The 16,873-nt window shown below is 46.5% G+C and overlaps 1 protein-coding gene across 15 annotated transcripts in view; it reads left to right on the forward strand.

The window, feature by feature from the left end:
* The window catches only part of PCDH15 (protocadherin related 15), a 572,690-nt gene that overhangs the window by 272,373 nt on the left and 283,444 nt on the right, over positions 1 to 16,873 (forward strand). For 14 of the 15 annotated variants that reach the window (XM_017733770.1, XM_008633276.2, XM_017733771.1 and 11 more), the window contains one exon: positions 15,507 to 15,625. In XM_017733770.1, coding sequence (XP_017589259.1) covers positions 15,535 to 15,625 — 91 coding nt within the window. In that variant the 5' untranslated portion in view covers positions 15,507 to 15,534. Of the gene's footprint in view, positions 1 to 1,295; positions 1,320 to 15,506; positions 15,626 to 16,873 lie in introns of those variants that run through there. The other variant, XM_017733762.1, reaches the window with a different exon arrangement.

Genomic DNA, 16,873 nt, shown 5'->3' on the forward strand with positions numbered 1-16,873 from the left:
TGGCCTCTGAGGAGCTTTAGCCAAAGCTGGGTTCTTGTGACCTTTTTTCACTTTTTTTCAAAGCACTTCTCTCATTCTGTCTTTGCTTACTTCCTTTCTCCCCGTGACCTTTCAAAGTGGGGTGGCAGAAACCAAAATCCTGGCATGTGGTGCTCTAGGTTTTAAAAAAATCTGCTCCTACCAAGTTTAAAACCATCTTATTCCCTCAAGATGCAATTAATGAGAAAGCACTGAAAATTTAAACTTCAGAATCAGGGCAGGGCCATTCAGCAGCACAGATGTCATTACTGTGATGTTCTCCACTTCATTGTGCCACCTCAGACTGTGTCCTCGGGTCAAGTGGCACTGCTTCTGTCTGGATCCTGTTTTGGATAATTTCCCAAAGGCCTCTCCTACAGATTTTGCCTTGATTTTGATGGCTTCCCTCCAAGGCCAAACATCTTATTGCTGTTGGGATATATGTCTTGGAAGAGATTTTTTTCTCAGTTTTCCCCCTTGGGGAGGAATGCCTCACATCAGCTGTGTGAATCAGGAGCCAGCTCCAGGAAAAAGCTCCTTTCACTGCAGTAACATATCCTAGAATTCCCGAGGCTGGAAAAGCCCTCCCAGCCCACGGAGTCCAAGCAGTGCCCATGCCCACCTTGTCCCCAGCCCAGAGCACTGAGTGCCACCTCCAGCCCTTCCTTGGACACCTCCAGGCATGGGCACTCCAAAGCTCCCTGGCAGCCCCTGCCAAGGCCTGAGCACCCTTTCCACGGGGGAATTCATGCTATCCAATCTGAGCCTCCCCTGGCCCAGCCTGAGGCCGTTTCCCCTTGTCCTGTCCCTGTTCCCTGGCAGCAGAGCCCAACCCCCCCGGCTGCCCCCTCCTGTCAGGGACTTGTGCAGAGCCACAAGGTCCCTCCTGGGATGTGTTGTCACTTTTGGAACCAGGGCCTTGTTGAAAGAGCAGGATTTAAGCCCAAGTTTCCCAGAAGCTGACTGCCTTAAGCTCAGGTGTAGAACATTCCCTCTTCTCTGTTGTGTGCTGAGGACCAAAGTGATGGAAAAATCGTAAAATTCAGATTAGGTGAAGTAAATTTCTTAGTCCAGGCAGTTTCTTTAGCTTGGAAGAAGTGTGGAGAAGTGTGAGGAAACTCACACTTCGTTTATGGGCTTTTATATGTTTTACTCAATTTTTACCACACACCTGGGGGGACAAATCAAACATATCAATTAGCAACTGAATGAAGCCATTCATCTGTTCTGCTCGGCAGATATTCCTCTGATTCACTGCGTGTTTGGAGACAGGAAATGTGTCCCTGACCCCTGGACCTGAGGTGAGGTGCACAGCACTGCCTGGGGATTCCCCCTTGGCTCCTGCAGGCGGTTTGCAAAAGCCCTGAAGCATGGAATGTCCTTGGTTTAATCTGCATAATTACATCTATTGTTGTTTGGAGAGGTGACAACTGGGAGTAGAGTGTTTTCTCGGTTCTGATGACCTCCTGAACAAGCCCGAGTGTTTAGCTGGTGTGAGAAAGCTTTCTTTGTGTGTATTCTTGCTTTTATTCCTGTCTGTATTCCTCTAGGACAGAAATATTACAGTGTCATGGGAAAAAATTGTTGCTACAGCACCTTTGCTGATCAAGATTTCAGTTGATGTCTGTCATGTCCCTTTCTTGCATTAAGTAATCCTTGGGAATCTTCCTTGTCCATGGTTTAAACTGCCAGTGGGCAGGGATAGATGGGATATTGGGAAGGAATTGTTCCCTGGGAAGGTGAGGAGGCCCTGACACAGAGAAGCTGTGGCTGTCCCATCCCTGGAAGTGTCCAAGACCGGGTTGGATGGGACTTGGAGCAACCTGGGATAGTGGAAGGTGGGTTTTAACATTCTTTCCAGTCCAAACCAGTCTGATTTTCTGAGGTAGGCGTGGATTTTTTGGGCTTTTTGTTGTGTTTGACAGAGGAGTGCAAGGTGTCGTTCCCCCCCCTCCCCCCGTGTCCTTCCTGAGCCCTTGTCCTTCTCTGGTGTCTCTTTTTTGCAATGATGGCAGCAAACCCATTGTTTAATGCTCCAGGGGTTTCCTATTGTCCTGTATAATGTCATTCCAATTTAGGCCCTCTTCCTCTCCCTCCTAATGCTCCCCAGCATTTTGTTTACTGCAGCTCGATCCCCACAGCCGCTCCCTGTGCCGCCTCCTCTGAGGGGGAAATAGCTGAAAAGCTGACAAATTCCCAATCCCTCTCTGCATACATGAATATCTTACTTGTCCCAACATGCCTTTTTCTCTAAATGAAGATTCCTTTCCCAAGCTGCCCAGGTACTAAATGCATTTAGATCCTCACAGAGCTGCTGACAATGCTCTGTTTGTAGCCAGGGTTGAACTCTGGAGCTGGCAGACTTTCACCTGGCACTTAATTCCACGCTCTGACACCCTCCCCTCCTCACCCAGCTGTAGTAAAGTGCGTGGGCCAGCTCATCTGGCCTCGTAGCTCGTCGTTTTCTATTATTTTTACAACTGAATTGCATTAAAATGGTGTTTCCCACACTTCAGCCTTTTATTTTGGACAGCCAACCTCACACCCCATGGGGCTTTCCTCTCTCTCCCACCTCTCTTTACACATTTTAGGACAAAAGCCACAAAGATTGAGGGAAGAGATTCAGAGTACCCCTGATCCCAGGCCTGCTGCCATCCCATGGAATACAAGCCTGGGTTGAAAGGTATCTCCTCTGATGCTGAACGAAAACTAATTTTATCTTCTCATTTTATCTTTAGAACAAACATTTCTTGTCATTCTATTGTTGTGTTCTTGCTGCCAGGGTCTTTTTTGTCCCTCCCCATCCTGGCAGGCTCAGGACACTGTGGCCAAAGCCCCAGGAGGGGACACATCCCTTCATTGGGCACTGGTTACCCGTAGTTACCTCTCTGCTGCAAACCACAGGAATGCTTCTTCCCCTTTCTTCAAAGGAGCTGTCTCAGGATCGTGTCCAGAACTCCACCATCCCTCCTGCAGGAGTAATCATGGCTTCCATGTCTGTTTCCCTTTCCCTGACTTGAGCAGTGAGCAGGAATCCGTGCTGGGTGTCACCAATTCCCAGCAGCTGCTGTTTGGTGACATTAACAGTCACGCTGGTATCTCTCAGGTTCACCCCTGTGCTTCTGAGGTGGTAAAATCCCTTCTTGAAGCATTGTGGACAGAGCCGCGTCCAAGATGGATTGGCCTTGCTCGCTTTTCCATGGAAAAGGAAAGCCATGGCCCAGCTGCCCATCATGAACTTGGGCTTCTGTGTTTTCCTCCCACCCAAGTGTCTCAGGCACCCTCTGCTCTGTGCTCTTGTCTGACTTTGAGGGATTTCTGTCCTGTGGTCTCTGCTGCTGAACCTTGGGCCAGCTTACATTGCTGCAGGTAAAAAAGGTCTCTTCCCTCATTTCTGAAGCTTGGTTTATTATCACAGAGTGGTAATAAACCTCAGGTAAACCCGAGTGGTTTGGGTTGGAAGGGACCTCAAAGCCCATCCAGTGCCACCCCTGCCATGGGCAGGGACACCTTCCACTGTCCCAGGCTGCTCCAAGCCCCAATGTCCAGCCTGGCCTTGGGCACTGCCAGGGATCCAGGGGCAGCCCCAGCTGCTCTGGGCACCCTGTGCCAGGGCCTGCCCACCTTCCCAGGGAACAATTCCTTCCAAATATCCCATGTAGCCCTGCCCTCCTTCAGTTTAAAGCCATTCTGCCTCATCCTGGCGCTCCAGGCCCTTATCCAAGCTCCTTCTTCAGCCTCAGAGGTTCACCTCTGATGCCTGAACTTGTGATAATGTCCTGGCAGGAATGTGGTGCCTCCTTCATGTGCCATGGGGAGGTCACTGAGTGTCCACCCTGTGCTGGCTGCTTCTAGCCTATTCAACTTCACCAGCTCGACCTAATGTCTTCTAAACACCAGGGTTTTTAATGGAATTCATGGAAATGTCAGCTCAGTGCCAATGAAAATATCAAGCAAGATGATGAAAAGTGAGTGAAAGAGGGGGAAAATGTTATCAGGAGCCTGTGGATGTGTATGGGCTGTCCATTCCTCGAGCGATCTCTGCATCTCTGAGTGCATTTCCTTGTTTGCTTTTGTCCTTTCTCCCACATCTGGCCTCAGCCAGAGACAAACTTGTGACCTTGTGTGGGTGTAAGGGTGCTGTTCATTTAAAGCCTGTCAGAAAACAATGATGTTTTTTTCCTTTATGAGATGTTACAGGAAATTGGTGAAACAATCTTAGTTACTTTGACAGCTTTTGAAATTTGAGAATAGCCCTCTTTTCCAACATTCCTCTGAGTGATGTGTTATTGCTGGGTTGTTAAAGCTCTGCTTTTGGTGGTATTCCTGGATTTCCTTCAAGGATCTTATTGTTACCTGGATATCTTAATAGTTTCTTAAATATAAACATTCGTAAACCCATTTTGGCTGATCTTCTTCTAGAAATAACCACCAACACAGGCCCTATGAGCAAAGGATCTAAATAAACAATGAGATGTTTCATGTCCAACAGAGCTGCTTGACCCATTCTAAGGGATGTGCTGCATTCAAACTCAGGAAATGTGCTGGAGTCATTCAAAGTGTAGGATTGAGGTTCTTGTTGTGCATCACTTCCCTCGTGGCTGTTCCCTCCACCTCAGATTTGCTGGTGATGATGTGGAACTATCTCTGTTGTACAATGCTGGGGTGAGGTGCAGAGCTTTTCCGTAGATTTCCCTGTTTCTTATCCCAATCCTGGGCTGATTCCCCAGCAGGGACAGCAGGGGAGGGAGGGATTCTGCCCCTGTGCTCAGGTGAGACCCCACCTGCAGAGCTGCCCCAGGCCTGGGGTCCAGCACAGGGAGGACCTGGAGTTGCTGGAGAGAGTCCAGAGGAGGCTCCAGGATGAGCAGAGGGATGGAGCAGCTCTGCTGGGAGGAAAGGCTGGGAGAGCTCGGGGTGTTCACCTGGAGAAGAGAAGTTTTGGGGTGACCTCATTGTGGCCTTGCAGTGCCTGAAGGAGCTGACAGGAAACATGGAGAGAGATTTTAGACAAGGGCCTGGAGTGCCAGGACAAGGGGGAATGGCTTCCCACTGCCAGAGGGGAAATTTAGGTGAGATATGAGGAAGAAATTCCTTCTAGGAGGGTGGGCAGGCCCTGGCACAGGGTGCCCAGAGCAGCTGGGGCTGCCCCTGGATCCCTGGCAGTGCCCAAGGCCAGGCTGGACATTGGGGCTTGGAGCAGCCTGGGACAGTGGGAGGTGTCCCTGCCCATGGCAGGGGTGGCACTGGGTGGGCTTTAAGGCCCTGTCAAACCCAAACCAGTCTGGGATTCACGCACAGGACTGAGTTGAACAAGAGGTGAATTTTGTGGGCTGAGTTGGCTCAGCTCAGCAGGGCCTGAGCAGGAAGGAACAGTTGTCCCTGCCCATGGATGGAGGGATGGATGAGAGGATCTCCAAGGTCCCTGCCAACCCAAACCATTTCTACACCAGTAATCCTTGGCAGCTGTAGCCTACCTCCAGCCTGCAAGCAGTTCCCTGTGGCAGCCAGAAACCATCTGAAAATCCCTGTGCTTGCACTTCTCCCAAAGTCATCTCTGTTGTTTTCCTGTCTCCACAATGAATTGTAAGATCCCACCTTTATCTCTCTTCTGTTCCTCAGAAACCATTTCTTGCTGGATATTTGACCAAGGAGATGCTTGAGCAGATCAAAACCCACACGTGGGTGTTTAAATCCATCCCCAGCAGCTCTGGTAGGTGCTCGGTGCCAGCTGTCCCTGGATGAGTGCCCGGTGCCCATCCGGGTGCCCCAGCACGTGGGCACAGCCCACATTCCCCCGACTCTGAGCATGTGAATCACTCACACATCCAGCAGAACAAAAAAGGCTGGAAATGCCACATCCATCCCTGCATTCAGCAGTGGGCAGAAGCACTTTGGAGAGTCTGGAAGGGTGGAAGAGGAGGATTTGCTTGGGAGATGTGGAGGCCTAATGTCTTGGAATAGCCAGCCTGGCTGGATGAGAGTGCTGGGTGTTCTGTGTTTTAAGGAAAGCAGGAATATAGAAAATGAAGGGAGTGAAATGCTGAGTTGTTGAGGGTTGATGATGCAGCACTGTGTGAGGTGTGAGGATATCTGGAGAAGCAGAGGTTCAGGAGATGGATTTACGCGATTGCCAGAGGGCTGAGAAGCAGCTGGAGGGATGAGGAGATTCAGAAGGTGGAGTGGTTAAATGGAGATGGATAAATCATGGAATCGTAGAACAGTTTGGGTTGGTTAAAGCCCATCTTATCCCACTCCCTGCCATGGGCAGGGACACCTCCCACTATCCCAGGCTGCTCCAAGCCCCAGTGTCCAGCCTGGCCTTGGACACTGCCAGGGATCCAGGGGCAGCCCCAGCTGCTCTGGGGCAGTGAAGAGAGGGAAGTGATTCCAGACTTTTAAAAATGTCAAGACGTGAGTAAAGACTTCACTGCCTCCTTTCCCTCCTGGCCAACAAGCTCAGAAATCAGTCCAAGCATAATCAAAACATGTACTCACCTCAGTCATGCTCAGTGCTTATTAAGAAGCAACAAGAGGGATTTTTAAGGGTAAGATTCCCCAAAAATACTGGGAAGGAAAATCATGGAGTGGAGGAGAGAGAGTGCTTGAGGCTTGAGAGGTATGGTGCCAGACCTGGGAAAACTTGGAGAGCAGAGCGGCACAGGAGGGTTGGGAGAGGCTGTTGAGGAATGAGGGGGACACAAAGGTTTGATGTGCAGAACTGACGGGGAAGGCGAGGCTGCCTTGAGGTCTGGGGTGCTGTTGGATGGGAGCAGGAGGAAAATGAAGGTCAGCCTTAAGGAGCAGAGGCAGAAAGGAGGTGCTGAACAGCAGGGATATGCTTACAATAATGAAAGCTGGCTTGGGGCTCCATTCACAGACTCCAATCCAGCTGCCCAGGCTGAGGAAGCTTCCCAAGAAAACTGGTGAGGTGTGAGAGGGGTCTAAATGTAGCAGGCTGGGTATCTGAGGTTGTTTGTGTTGAAGGCTCCTTGTGCACATGGCTCAGGGGTTAAATAAATAATCCGTGATTTGAGTGCAGAATGTGGTCACTGATAATGTACCCAGGACCTGATAATGATGAAACTTTGATTTCCTGTTCTTTTCTAGAAGAGAAAGCTGAATTCCTGTGAAATGGTTTAATTTTCCATGGGCTCTGCTGAGGAGCCTGGTCCCTGTGGCAAAAGCCACAAGGAGAGTGTCCCTGGATTGCAGGGGGTTAACACCAGGTGCCAAAAGGAATATTTGGGATTTACTGGCAGTGTCCCAAGGCAGGCTGGCTCCTGTACAATAATGGGATGTGCATTTGTTTTTTAGGGGACTTTTGAATCCTGCTGTAGATTGTGGCAGCTCTCTGGTGTAACCAGCCTTACTATTTGGCATCTGGCCTACCTTCCAAAGCCAGGCCTAACTTCTTGCCCAGTGATATCCAGAACCACAATCTTCAGCTGGTTTTGGGGGCGGCTGGATGAAATCTCTCCTCAGGGGGGTGTGCACATGTTAATTCTGACATGTCATGCACGGAGCTACTCAAACACAGCTCCTGTCACTGCTCCAGAGTGTATTTAACACTACTTCTGGTGTAGCGACTACAGGCCGGCAGAAAGGCTCATTTTCTAGAAAAGCGACAAGTTTAATGTCTTTATTTTTACAAGAATTTAAATAAAAATCCTCTCAGAGAAGGGAGGAGGTAGCATAGAAATTCTACTTGAGAAAATGTCCTTTTCTTCAGTAAAAGGAATCCACTTCAATGGGCTTAAACTGAATTAATCTGGGACGAGTTGGTTGCCCCGGTTTAGTTTGGGGAGTTTCCATTTCTGTAACACCAGCCAGGTTTTCAGCCATACGATGTGGAGACAGGTCCTGGTGTCCTGCAAGGAGCACTCAGAGGGGTTCCTGACAAAACATCTCCTGGTGTCAGAGAGATTTTACTCCTTGGATTCTCTTCTCTGAGTTATGTAATCCCAGGGAAGGATCCTCAGAGAGAAGCTGCTCTGGCAAGGGAGAAATGGAGAGCTTTTTGGGATGGAATCCAATACCTGTCATGCCGTAAAAGCAATGAAACTGATCTTTGGGCTTTTATGCCGCATTATATTTTCATTATTAACACTTTAATGTGTAACTTTAGCTCTGTGTGCATATTTTGGGAAGATAAAGGTTATTGAAGAACTCACTGAGCCACTCCTGCCTGATATGGATTGGGTTTCTTTTAATCTTTTTGTGTTAATGTTAATTTTCAGCTGGAGTCTCCTGGCTCTGATGTCAGGTTTAGGATATCTTTGCTCTCTCCGCTTTCTGGAGGCACCATCTGCACAGCAGGAGTTTCAAATGAACAGTGCCCCAGCCACGCAACTTCTTTTGTGACTCAAAACCTCCTGTGAAAACAGTATTTTATAGGTGAAGTCCACACAGAGGAGTTGGAAACAAGGATAAATAAATTCATAATGCGTGAAAAAATGGGTTTGTTGGCAGGAGTGAATGCTGAAGAGCTGCAATCCTGTTAATCCATCCAGTAGCTGCATTACTTGTTAAAAAGACAGGAAATAAATCATTGCTAGCGATGGAAGCAGGAAACAAAAGTGCTTTTCTCTCCCTCAGTTCTCCCGTAAAGCTCTTATCTAGTTTTGTGAGTTTTCTCCATGCAAACTTCCCATCTACTTATCCACTTTCTTTGTTCAGTGGGAACCAGCAGCACTAAATGGCTTTAATCCTTTAAATCATCATTTATAGGGTGTTCTGCTGGCAGGAGGGTGGAAAGAGTACCCTTGGGGTGTCTGGGAGGTGTCCCTGCCCATGGCAGGGGTTGGAATGAGATGAGGTTTAAGGTCCCTTCCAAGTCAAACCTTTCTGGGATTCTCTGGCTACCACTGGTACATAGAGGTGGAAAACAAAGAGCTTTATAATTGATGGAATGCAAGAAAACAGCAGGTTGGGGGGTAGGGGGGGCAAAATATTGAGATAAACTTAGGGATTTCTGCATTGAAGTAAAAACAGCTAATTAATTAAACTTTTACATTGCATCCTTCCCAGCCAGGCCCAGGGGCAGCTGTGGTGTTCTCACTGACGTTTGAAATTACTTTCTTGAGCTCTGTTACTGAGGCTTGACTTTGGCTTTGCAGTGGCATCTCATCGACTCCTAGAGAGTCATTTCTGCAAGGAAGGCACAGAAAATACCAGGCTTAAAGAGAGGGGCAAGGAAGGGAAGAAAGCCAGTAGTCTGTAGAAGAATGTGGGCAAGCAGGAATATTCGAAGATGAATTATTTGAATGTAGATGCAGAGGAAATGCTGAGGAATTTCAAGCTACAGGTGAAATTTTACTTTAGATCCTCATATAAATTGTCATCGTGGTTTTTTCTTGTTCTTGTGTCTTTGCTTTCTAAAAATGCTGCCTCCAAGTAAGGCTAAAAACTCAAGAGCTTGATAACACAAGAACAAGGGACAGGAATGCAGCATCAGTATTCCTCTTTTCTAATGCATTCATTTGTGTAGAAACAGATCCAGCAGCTGGGAAAAGGGAATTGAGGGGGGAGCAGGTTTGATCTTGAAATGCGATCTTAAAAATCTTCACGTTCCTGAAAGGTCTTATCCAAGGAGAGGAGAGTGATAAAATCCAACTCAACTGTGCCAGTCTCAGAGCATGAGAGCACTTTAATAGGATTGAACAAATCCAAGAATCCATAGGCTGAAATACTCATGTGTTAATTGCTCAAGGAGTGTCAGTGAAATAAAACCTGGAGTCATGTTTGGATTTTTGGAAGGCCCAGAACTGGAGAAAGGGCTGGATTTGCACTCTAAATTATTCACTGTAGCACCAGCACAGCCAAATACTTGCTTATGCTTGAATAATTCTTCAGGAAAGCATTTAAGCAGATATTTGACTTCTGCAAACAGAGTTAGTCACACTTGCAGCTGAATCCGAGCCAGAACTGGCTTTAACTCAAAGGTGAAGTCTTCTTTCCCTGGCTTTTCTTCTTGTTGGAGGGGCTGTGAGATGGGATCAGGGACTTGGGCATGGGAGGAAGGCTGTGGGCTGATCTTCACCCTTCCAGGATGTCCTGAGCTACCAGAGGTGATCCCTGAGCTCTTGAGCTGGAATTAGGGTTTAGTTTTGTGCTTTAGCCCCAGCTGAGGCTGTTCTCCAGCCCAGCAGATGTGCTCTGGACGTGCCCCACCAGTGAGAGGGGCTCAGGGCCTGGGCATGGGAGGGGGGCTGTGAGCTGATCTTCACCCTTCCAGGATGTCCCAAACTGCCAGAGGTGATCCCTGAGCTCCTGAGCCAGAATTGCTGCAATTAAAGTTTCTTTTTCTGGTTAAGCCCCAGGTTGAGAGTGTTTTCCAGCAGATGTGCCCCACCAGTGAGAGGGGCTCAGTGCCCTGGGCATGGGATGGAGCTCGTGGGGTGAGATTCATCTTTCCAGGATGTCCTGGGCTATCAGAGGTGATCCTGAGCTCCTGAGCTGGAAACCAAACCCTAATTAGGGTTTTGTAGGGTTTTTTAAGGTGTCTTCCAGCAGATGAGCTCTGGATATGCACCCTCAGTGAGAGGGGCTCAGGACCTGCTAATCAGAAGTAACCCCCCTGAGATATTCCATGGAATTAATGGGTATGAATTCCATACCAAGTGAGGTGACTGGAGTGTTGAACAGCATTGTGGAGCAGAACAGAGCTTGGGGTTCTCCAGGGTGTGTCTGTTCTGTGGTTAAATAATCTTTTAGGAGCCTTTTTCCTCCTGCTGGCACTTCAACAGAATTGTTTGGGTGACAAAAATCAAACGCTTGGGACACAGAGTTTGTAATGAACTGTAGCTTTAACTAAGCCAGGAACACTGTCAGGCTCTAAAGCAAGTTCACCTCCTTTTGGGCTTCTGTAAGAGGCTTTTCCTGCTGTTTTCCTGGCATTTCTGATTTATTATGGCACCAGCTCTCCAGAATAAGCATTGAATGAGCATTCTATATCCCTATTTTATGTCTACAGTCTTTAAGAGAGTTCAGCTGATCAGTAATAATGATGAACCTTATAAAAAACCAGTCCACTGTAATTTTTTTGCTGTGTTAAAGCACTTCAGTTGCATCAACCTTTAAAAAATAAATACTTTGAAAGATTTATCATGACTGTAGGGGGCAAAGCGCATCCCTGCTTTGTGTCACTTGTGCTGCTTGAAAGGAGTTCAAGCCGGTTGTGTAAATAATAGCACAGATGTAAATGGGGATTTAATCCCTTTTTAAATGCTGAGCTACTCACCCAGCCACAGCAGCTTCTCAGGAGCCATTGTTTTTGACAAATAAATAGCAAATATTTGTTTATGTGTCTATAATGAATTAATAATGCATGCTTAGTGATTTCTGTTTCAGTCTGACAGGGCTTCAAACCCACTGCAGGAGCAGAAGGTGCAAAGTGTGTGCCTCCAGGTTGTTTCCAGGTTTGCTCCTCGTGGAGAATGCTCAGAGTGGTTGTTGCTGGTTTGGGTGGTGTGGGCACTTCCACAGTCCGTGTTTCCTATGGAATTGGGTGTGGATGGGGTAGCTCTGGTGTGAGGGAGCCAATGGCTCTGGCTTGTGGCAAACCTGGCCCAAAATTTAGGCTCCGGGGAGAGCTCAGAGCCCCTTGCAGGGCCTAAAGGGGCTCCAGGAGAGCTGGAGAGGGACTGGGGACAAGGGATGGAGGGACAGGACACAGGGAATGGCTTCCCAGTGCCAGAGGGCAGGGCTGGATGGGATCTTGGGAAGGAATTGTTCCCTGGGAGGGTGGGAAGGCCCTGGCACAGGGTGCCCAGGGAATGGTTATTTATTTTGACCAAGGCAGTGTTTCCCCCCCCTCCAGCTTCGAATGAATGCAAAGTTTTACATCCTGTAATAGCACCTGGTCTAAAAGTAAATTAATTATTGGAATTTACTATCATATTATTGTCCCTCTAAATATATTCAAAGTGCTTGGATGTCATAACTTTTTTTTTTAATTTACATTTATCCTCTCTTAAAATTTATTAATTTTAATATAATTTATATATTTAAAATATTTAATATTTTAAAATAAAATATATTTCAGGAAAATACTGAGTCTTGCAGACATTTTGTATGTTTTTACTTTACAGATCTTCCTTCTCTTAACAATTCACAGTTGTTCCTTGCCCTGTCTGGAGTTCAATCTTATTTCTTACAGACTGTCAACCTTTTGGTACTTTGTGGTGAATTGGGATTTGTTCTGAGCTATTTCCGAGTTAGCAGAATCATTTGAACTTAATATTCTCATTTTCTGGGCTTTAGACTGGCTTTTTGGGGTTTTTGTTTGGTTGTTTTTTGTTGTTTGTTTTTTTCTGTTTGTTTTTTTCTTTTTTTTTTTTGTAGTTTCTTTGGTTTTTGTGTTTTCTTCTGGGTTTTGTTTTGTTCTTTTCGGTGTTTTTTGGTTTTGGGTGGGTTTTGTTTGTTTTTTGTTGTTGCCATGTTTTGGGGGGTTTTTTTGTTTTGTTTGGGTTTTTTTTTCCTGGTACAAGTGGAAGCAAAACCCAGGATTTTTCTTCTGTTGTATTCCAGTTGCATAGAGAGCTGCTTATTCTGGGAGCCAGCAGCGTTGCCATCCTTGTGGTTTAACTTGACATTTCATCAAAATCAAAAATAAATCTGTCAAGATTCCGTCCTAAAAATCTCTCAGGAGCAGACTCCGCTCAAGGGTGTCAGCTGAGCTCTGAATAACTTTCTAAAATAGAACATCGTGATTGGAGAGCTGGATTTATTTTGTTTCTCAAGGTTGTAAAATCAAATATCAGTGGCCTCTGAAAGTGGGTGCGAGCCCTTCTTTTTAGGTCTGATAACACCTAAAATCTGTATTTGGACGGGATTTTCCTTAGACTGACCTGAAGACACCAAGAGTCCCCTGAACTTCTGTTTTCTGGGATGTGAGGTGTAAAAGGTTGGAAGCAAATGTCACCTAATGGAATAACACTGCTTCAAGTGCAAAAGCAGCTGAGCCCAGTTCCTTCAGGAACTTTTGTTAACAGGGGAGGAGATAGTGGTGAAATACTGAGAAGTTCCCATCCCCAAAATTCCCAGGAGGTTTGATAATGATGATGAATTGGAATCCACTTGGGTAATGTGGAGACAGCCTTGATTTCCAAGTAGTCAGTAGGAATACATCGTGGCAAAAGTCATTTGGGGGGTTTTTTTTGAAGGTGCTGTTGCAAATTCCAGAGTGACTTTGGAAAGGGCTAAGTGGAAGTTTGGATGACGATAACCAAATGAGCATTTTGGGAAGGAGAAGGGAGGGAAAAGGCCCTTTTGAGCAATTCTGGTCTCCTTGCACACAGGAATAATAGTTCCTTTGGGAGGAGTCTGGAATTTTCCTTTGAGCTGTCTCTAACTTCCTGTTTTGCCACAAATTCCCACTTGAGCTGTCAGGGTTGCCCCCTCCTCTCTGAGGTTGCTCTCTACAATTCCCTGAAAGGAGCTGATAGTGAGGAGAGGGGAGCTGGGTCTCTTCTCCCAGGGTCCAGGTGAGAGGATGAGAGGAAACAGCCTCACCTTGTGCTGGGGGAGGTTTGAGTCGGATACCAGGGAGAAGTTCTTCATGGAAAGGGTTGTAAAGCCCTGGAAGGGGCTGCCTGGGGCAGGGGTGGAGTCTCCAACCTCGGAAGCGTTCAAGACACGTGTGGATGTGGCACTTGAGGACACGGGGTCGTGGTGACCATGGTGGTGCTGGTTGGATTTAATGACCTTCACGGTCTCTTCTAACCTTAAGAGTTCTGTGACTCCACAATTCCCTGTTGGAATTTGGACAGAAAGAGCTGTAGAAGGGCGAGGGAAGAGAAGGAGGAGAGAGAAGAAGGAGGGTGCTTTGTATGGCTTGAATTCCTGCATTCTGTGACCTGGAGCTGCTCTGCCAAGACAAACGTTGGTCTCAAATCTGAAGAGATCTGTGCTGGTGCTTCACTTGTTTGATGGACAGTATTAAAGTTCTTCCTGGAACTGCTGCCTGGTGCAGCCTGCACTGACCCCTTGCTGCTGCACAGGGTGGGAAGAGTCCGACCTGAGCACAGGAGGAGCTTGGAAAAGCCTCTCCCCGTCCTTAACCCCTGGATGAGAAGTGGAGCAGCAATGGGTGCAGCGTAGAATTTGAAATGGTTTTGCTGCTGCCCTTTATTTTTCCAGAATGTCGGTATTAAAATCCTGATAAAGTCACCGGCACCCCATGGCTTTTACAAAGGGAAAAGGAGCTGTGCTGGCTCAGAGGGAGCCCCAGAAATCACAGGAGAGAATCATTAAATTTGGGAAAAACCTCTGATGGTCTGTAGATCCCACCCGTGTGAGCTGTCGTGGAAGCAAACAAAATCTATTTATATGTGATATATATGGTCAACCACCTAGGAACTTGAAACTTGAGTGAATATGGGCCACTCAGTCTGGTTTATTACATTTCCCTGCTTGCTTTCCTCATCCTGTGGAAAAAAACCCAGGTTTCCCTCCAAAACTCCAACTCCAAACGATTGTTTTGCAAGATGGTTTGACTTTTAATAAATACAGCTAATTATTTTAATATAAGAATTTGATTTATATTGTTGGAAGTCTTTCTTCATTCTGTGCGCCTGGCACTGTATTTATCCCAATCTTTGTAAATTTGAAAGAATATTTTTAAGTAATTCAGCTCTGAGCTGCACAATTGTGCTAATTCTTTTTATTTGGACCATGAACCAGAGCTTTTGGTGACTTTCTAATGTTCCACACTCCAAATATGTTCTGGAGTTCAGCCAGGCTTGTCTTGGGGATTTTGGTGGGGTTTGTTTGTTTGTTTGGGTGTTTTTTGTTTGTTTTGGGAGTTTGGGGGAAGGAAGGGAGAAGATTGTGGATTTTTGGTTTTGGGTTTTTGTTTTTGTTGGTTTGTTGGTTGTGGTTTTGGGGTTTTTTGGGTCTTTCTTGGTTTGTTTTTTTTTGTTTTTTTTGTTTTTTTTTTTTAGTTTTAGTTTTTAATTTTTTCTTGTTGGTTGTGGGGGGTTTTTTTGAGCTGGTAGTGTTTTTCCCATTTTCCTGGCCACAACCCAACAGCCCATGTCCTTAAAGAATGCCATCCTCAGGGATCACCCCCATTTTTCCTGGGCAATACCTTTGAATCCTGGGTCCCTCCGGCCTTTCACAGTGAGCCCTCATTTTAATTGGTGCAATTTCTCTGCTACAGTTGCTTCTCCAAAGTGCTTGAAAGCAGGAAGGGTAACATAAATACTTTATTGCAGGGAAATTATGGAAATCAGACCTGATTTAAGCCAGAACCTTGCATTTTCTTGACTTGGAGGGCTGTGCACGCACAGTTCTTGAGATAACGAGTACACACATCTTGACTGATGCTAATGGGAGTTCTCCTTCCTTATTTTATTTATTTTCATGGCTGAACAATGCTGTGATCTTAGAGGCTGCAGATCCCCTATGCAGTTACCTGTGAAATCATTTGTAGTGGCTCACCTTTTTGCAGGTTGAGTAATAAATGTATTAAATCTCTTTTCCAGCTCTGCCTTGAGTGAAGTTTGACAGAAAATGGTCCAGCAGCTTTGTCTCTGGAAATGGTTCACAGTGGGGACAGCACTCGCTGCTGTCCTGGCACGGGCTCTGGCCCAGAATGATGAAGGTAAGGGTTTTCCTGATGGGGTGGAGCTGTGGGAGGGTTGGGATGCCTCTGGAATTTCATCGGAATGCTTTTTTTCCCCCCCAGAATTACTACTTGAAAGAGTAGTTTGGTAGGAAAAGAGGTTACAAGAAAGAAAGGGCTTGGGTGTGTTCTGTGTTTCATGGCTTCAGCATCTACTGGTGACTGCATTTTTGAAGCTGCTGATTTACCAGGCAAGATAAAATCTGCAGTTGGGATTATTCAGTGCTGGGCTCAAGCATCAGAATTGGTTTTGTCTTATTAATTGTGCAAGATTAAACTTCCCTTTGTTTGTCAGTCAGCAGTTGTGGTTGGAAAAGGAGTTTGAGAGAATTGTTAATGACCAAAAAACTTGGGGAAACATCCACAGTGAGGGTGCTCTAGAGACACAAGACTTCAGGAACCCTGAAACATGGCACCGGTAGCTCGTGCTCCTCCTTGGAGCATCTTGGTTGAATTTAATTAAAAGACACCAGAAATGTGTCCTGCCAGGGATCTCTGGTAATTAAAAATTCCAGCCCTGGGTAAGTGACATGGGTTTACTCTTTTGAACAATTTAACAGCATTGAAGGGCAAAGTCTGTCCGAGTTGTTCCTGAATATTTTTGGCAATAATGAGTGGGGTAAGTGACAACTGAGTGTGGTTTCAGAATGTCTGTAATGAAGTTGCTCATTATCCATGGCACTCCATGTGTGTAGAGCTGTAATTGTACAAATTTACAATTTTGGCAGCTGGATTTTGGTTTAGAAACCTCTGTTTTGTCAGTTAGGAAGTAAAGGAATTGTGCTTTCATGGGAAGTCTTCAATCCTGCTTGAATTATGCTTTGTCCTCTGCTATCGAGTCGAAAGTCTCTTTTTCTTACTCTCCTAATTGCTCTCCAAACGTCCTTTTATTCCCTTCCACCCCCAGCCCAACCCCACATTATATTTGATGCCCATAATGTACAAGAGAGCTAATTTAATTTTCTCCATTTTTACACCCTGTCATAATCGCTGTCAGTGCTGACACTGAAGTGGACGAGCTGCTCGTATGTCACGTATTTGCTCTGTGCTGGGGTACAATTAACCGGGTTTTAATCACTTATTGCAGTGGAGGAGTGGGGCCATCAGGCTGGGGAAGGTTGACCTTGGTGGTGGTGGTGGTGGTTTGAGGAGGAAGATGCTGGGTCAGGTGGAGGAGAGGCAGTGGGATGGCCTCTGGCATGTGCTGCAGCACTGGAGGACACAGGA

Source organism: Corvus brachyrhynchos, unplaced genomic scaffold (assembly GCF_000691975.1).
Source record: "Corvus brachyrhynchos isolate BGI_N302 unplaced genomic scaffold, ASM69197v1 scaffold334, whole genome shotgun sequence".
Classification (NCBI taxonomy): domain Eukaryota; kingdom Metazoa; phylum Chordata; class Aves; order Passeriformes; family Corvidae; genus Corvus; species Corvus brachyrhynchos.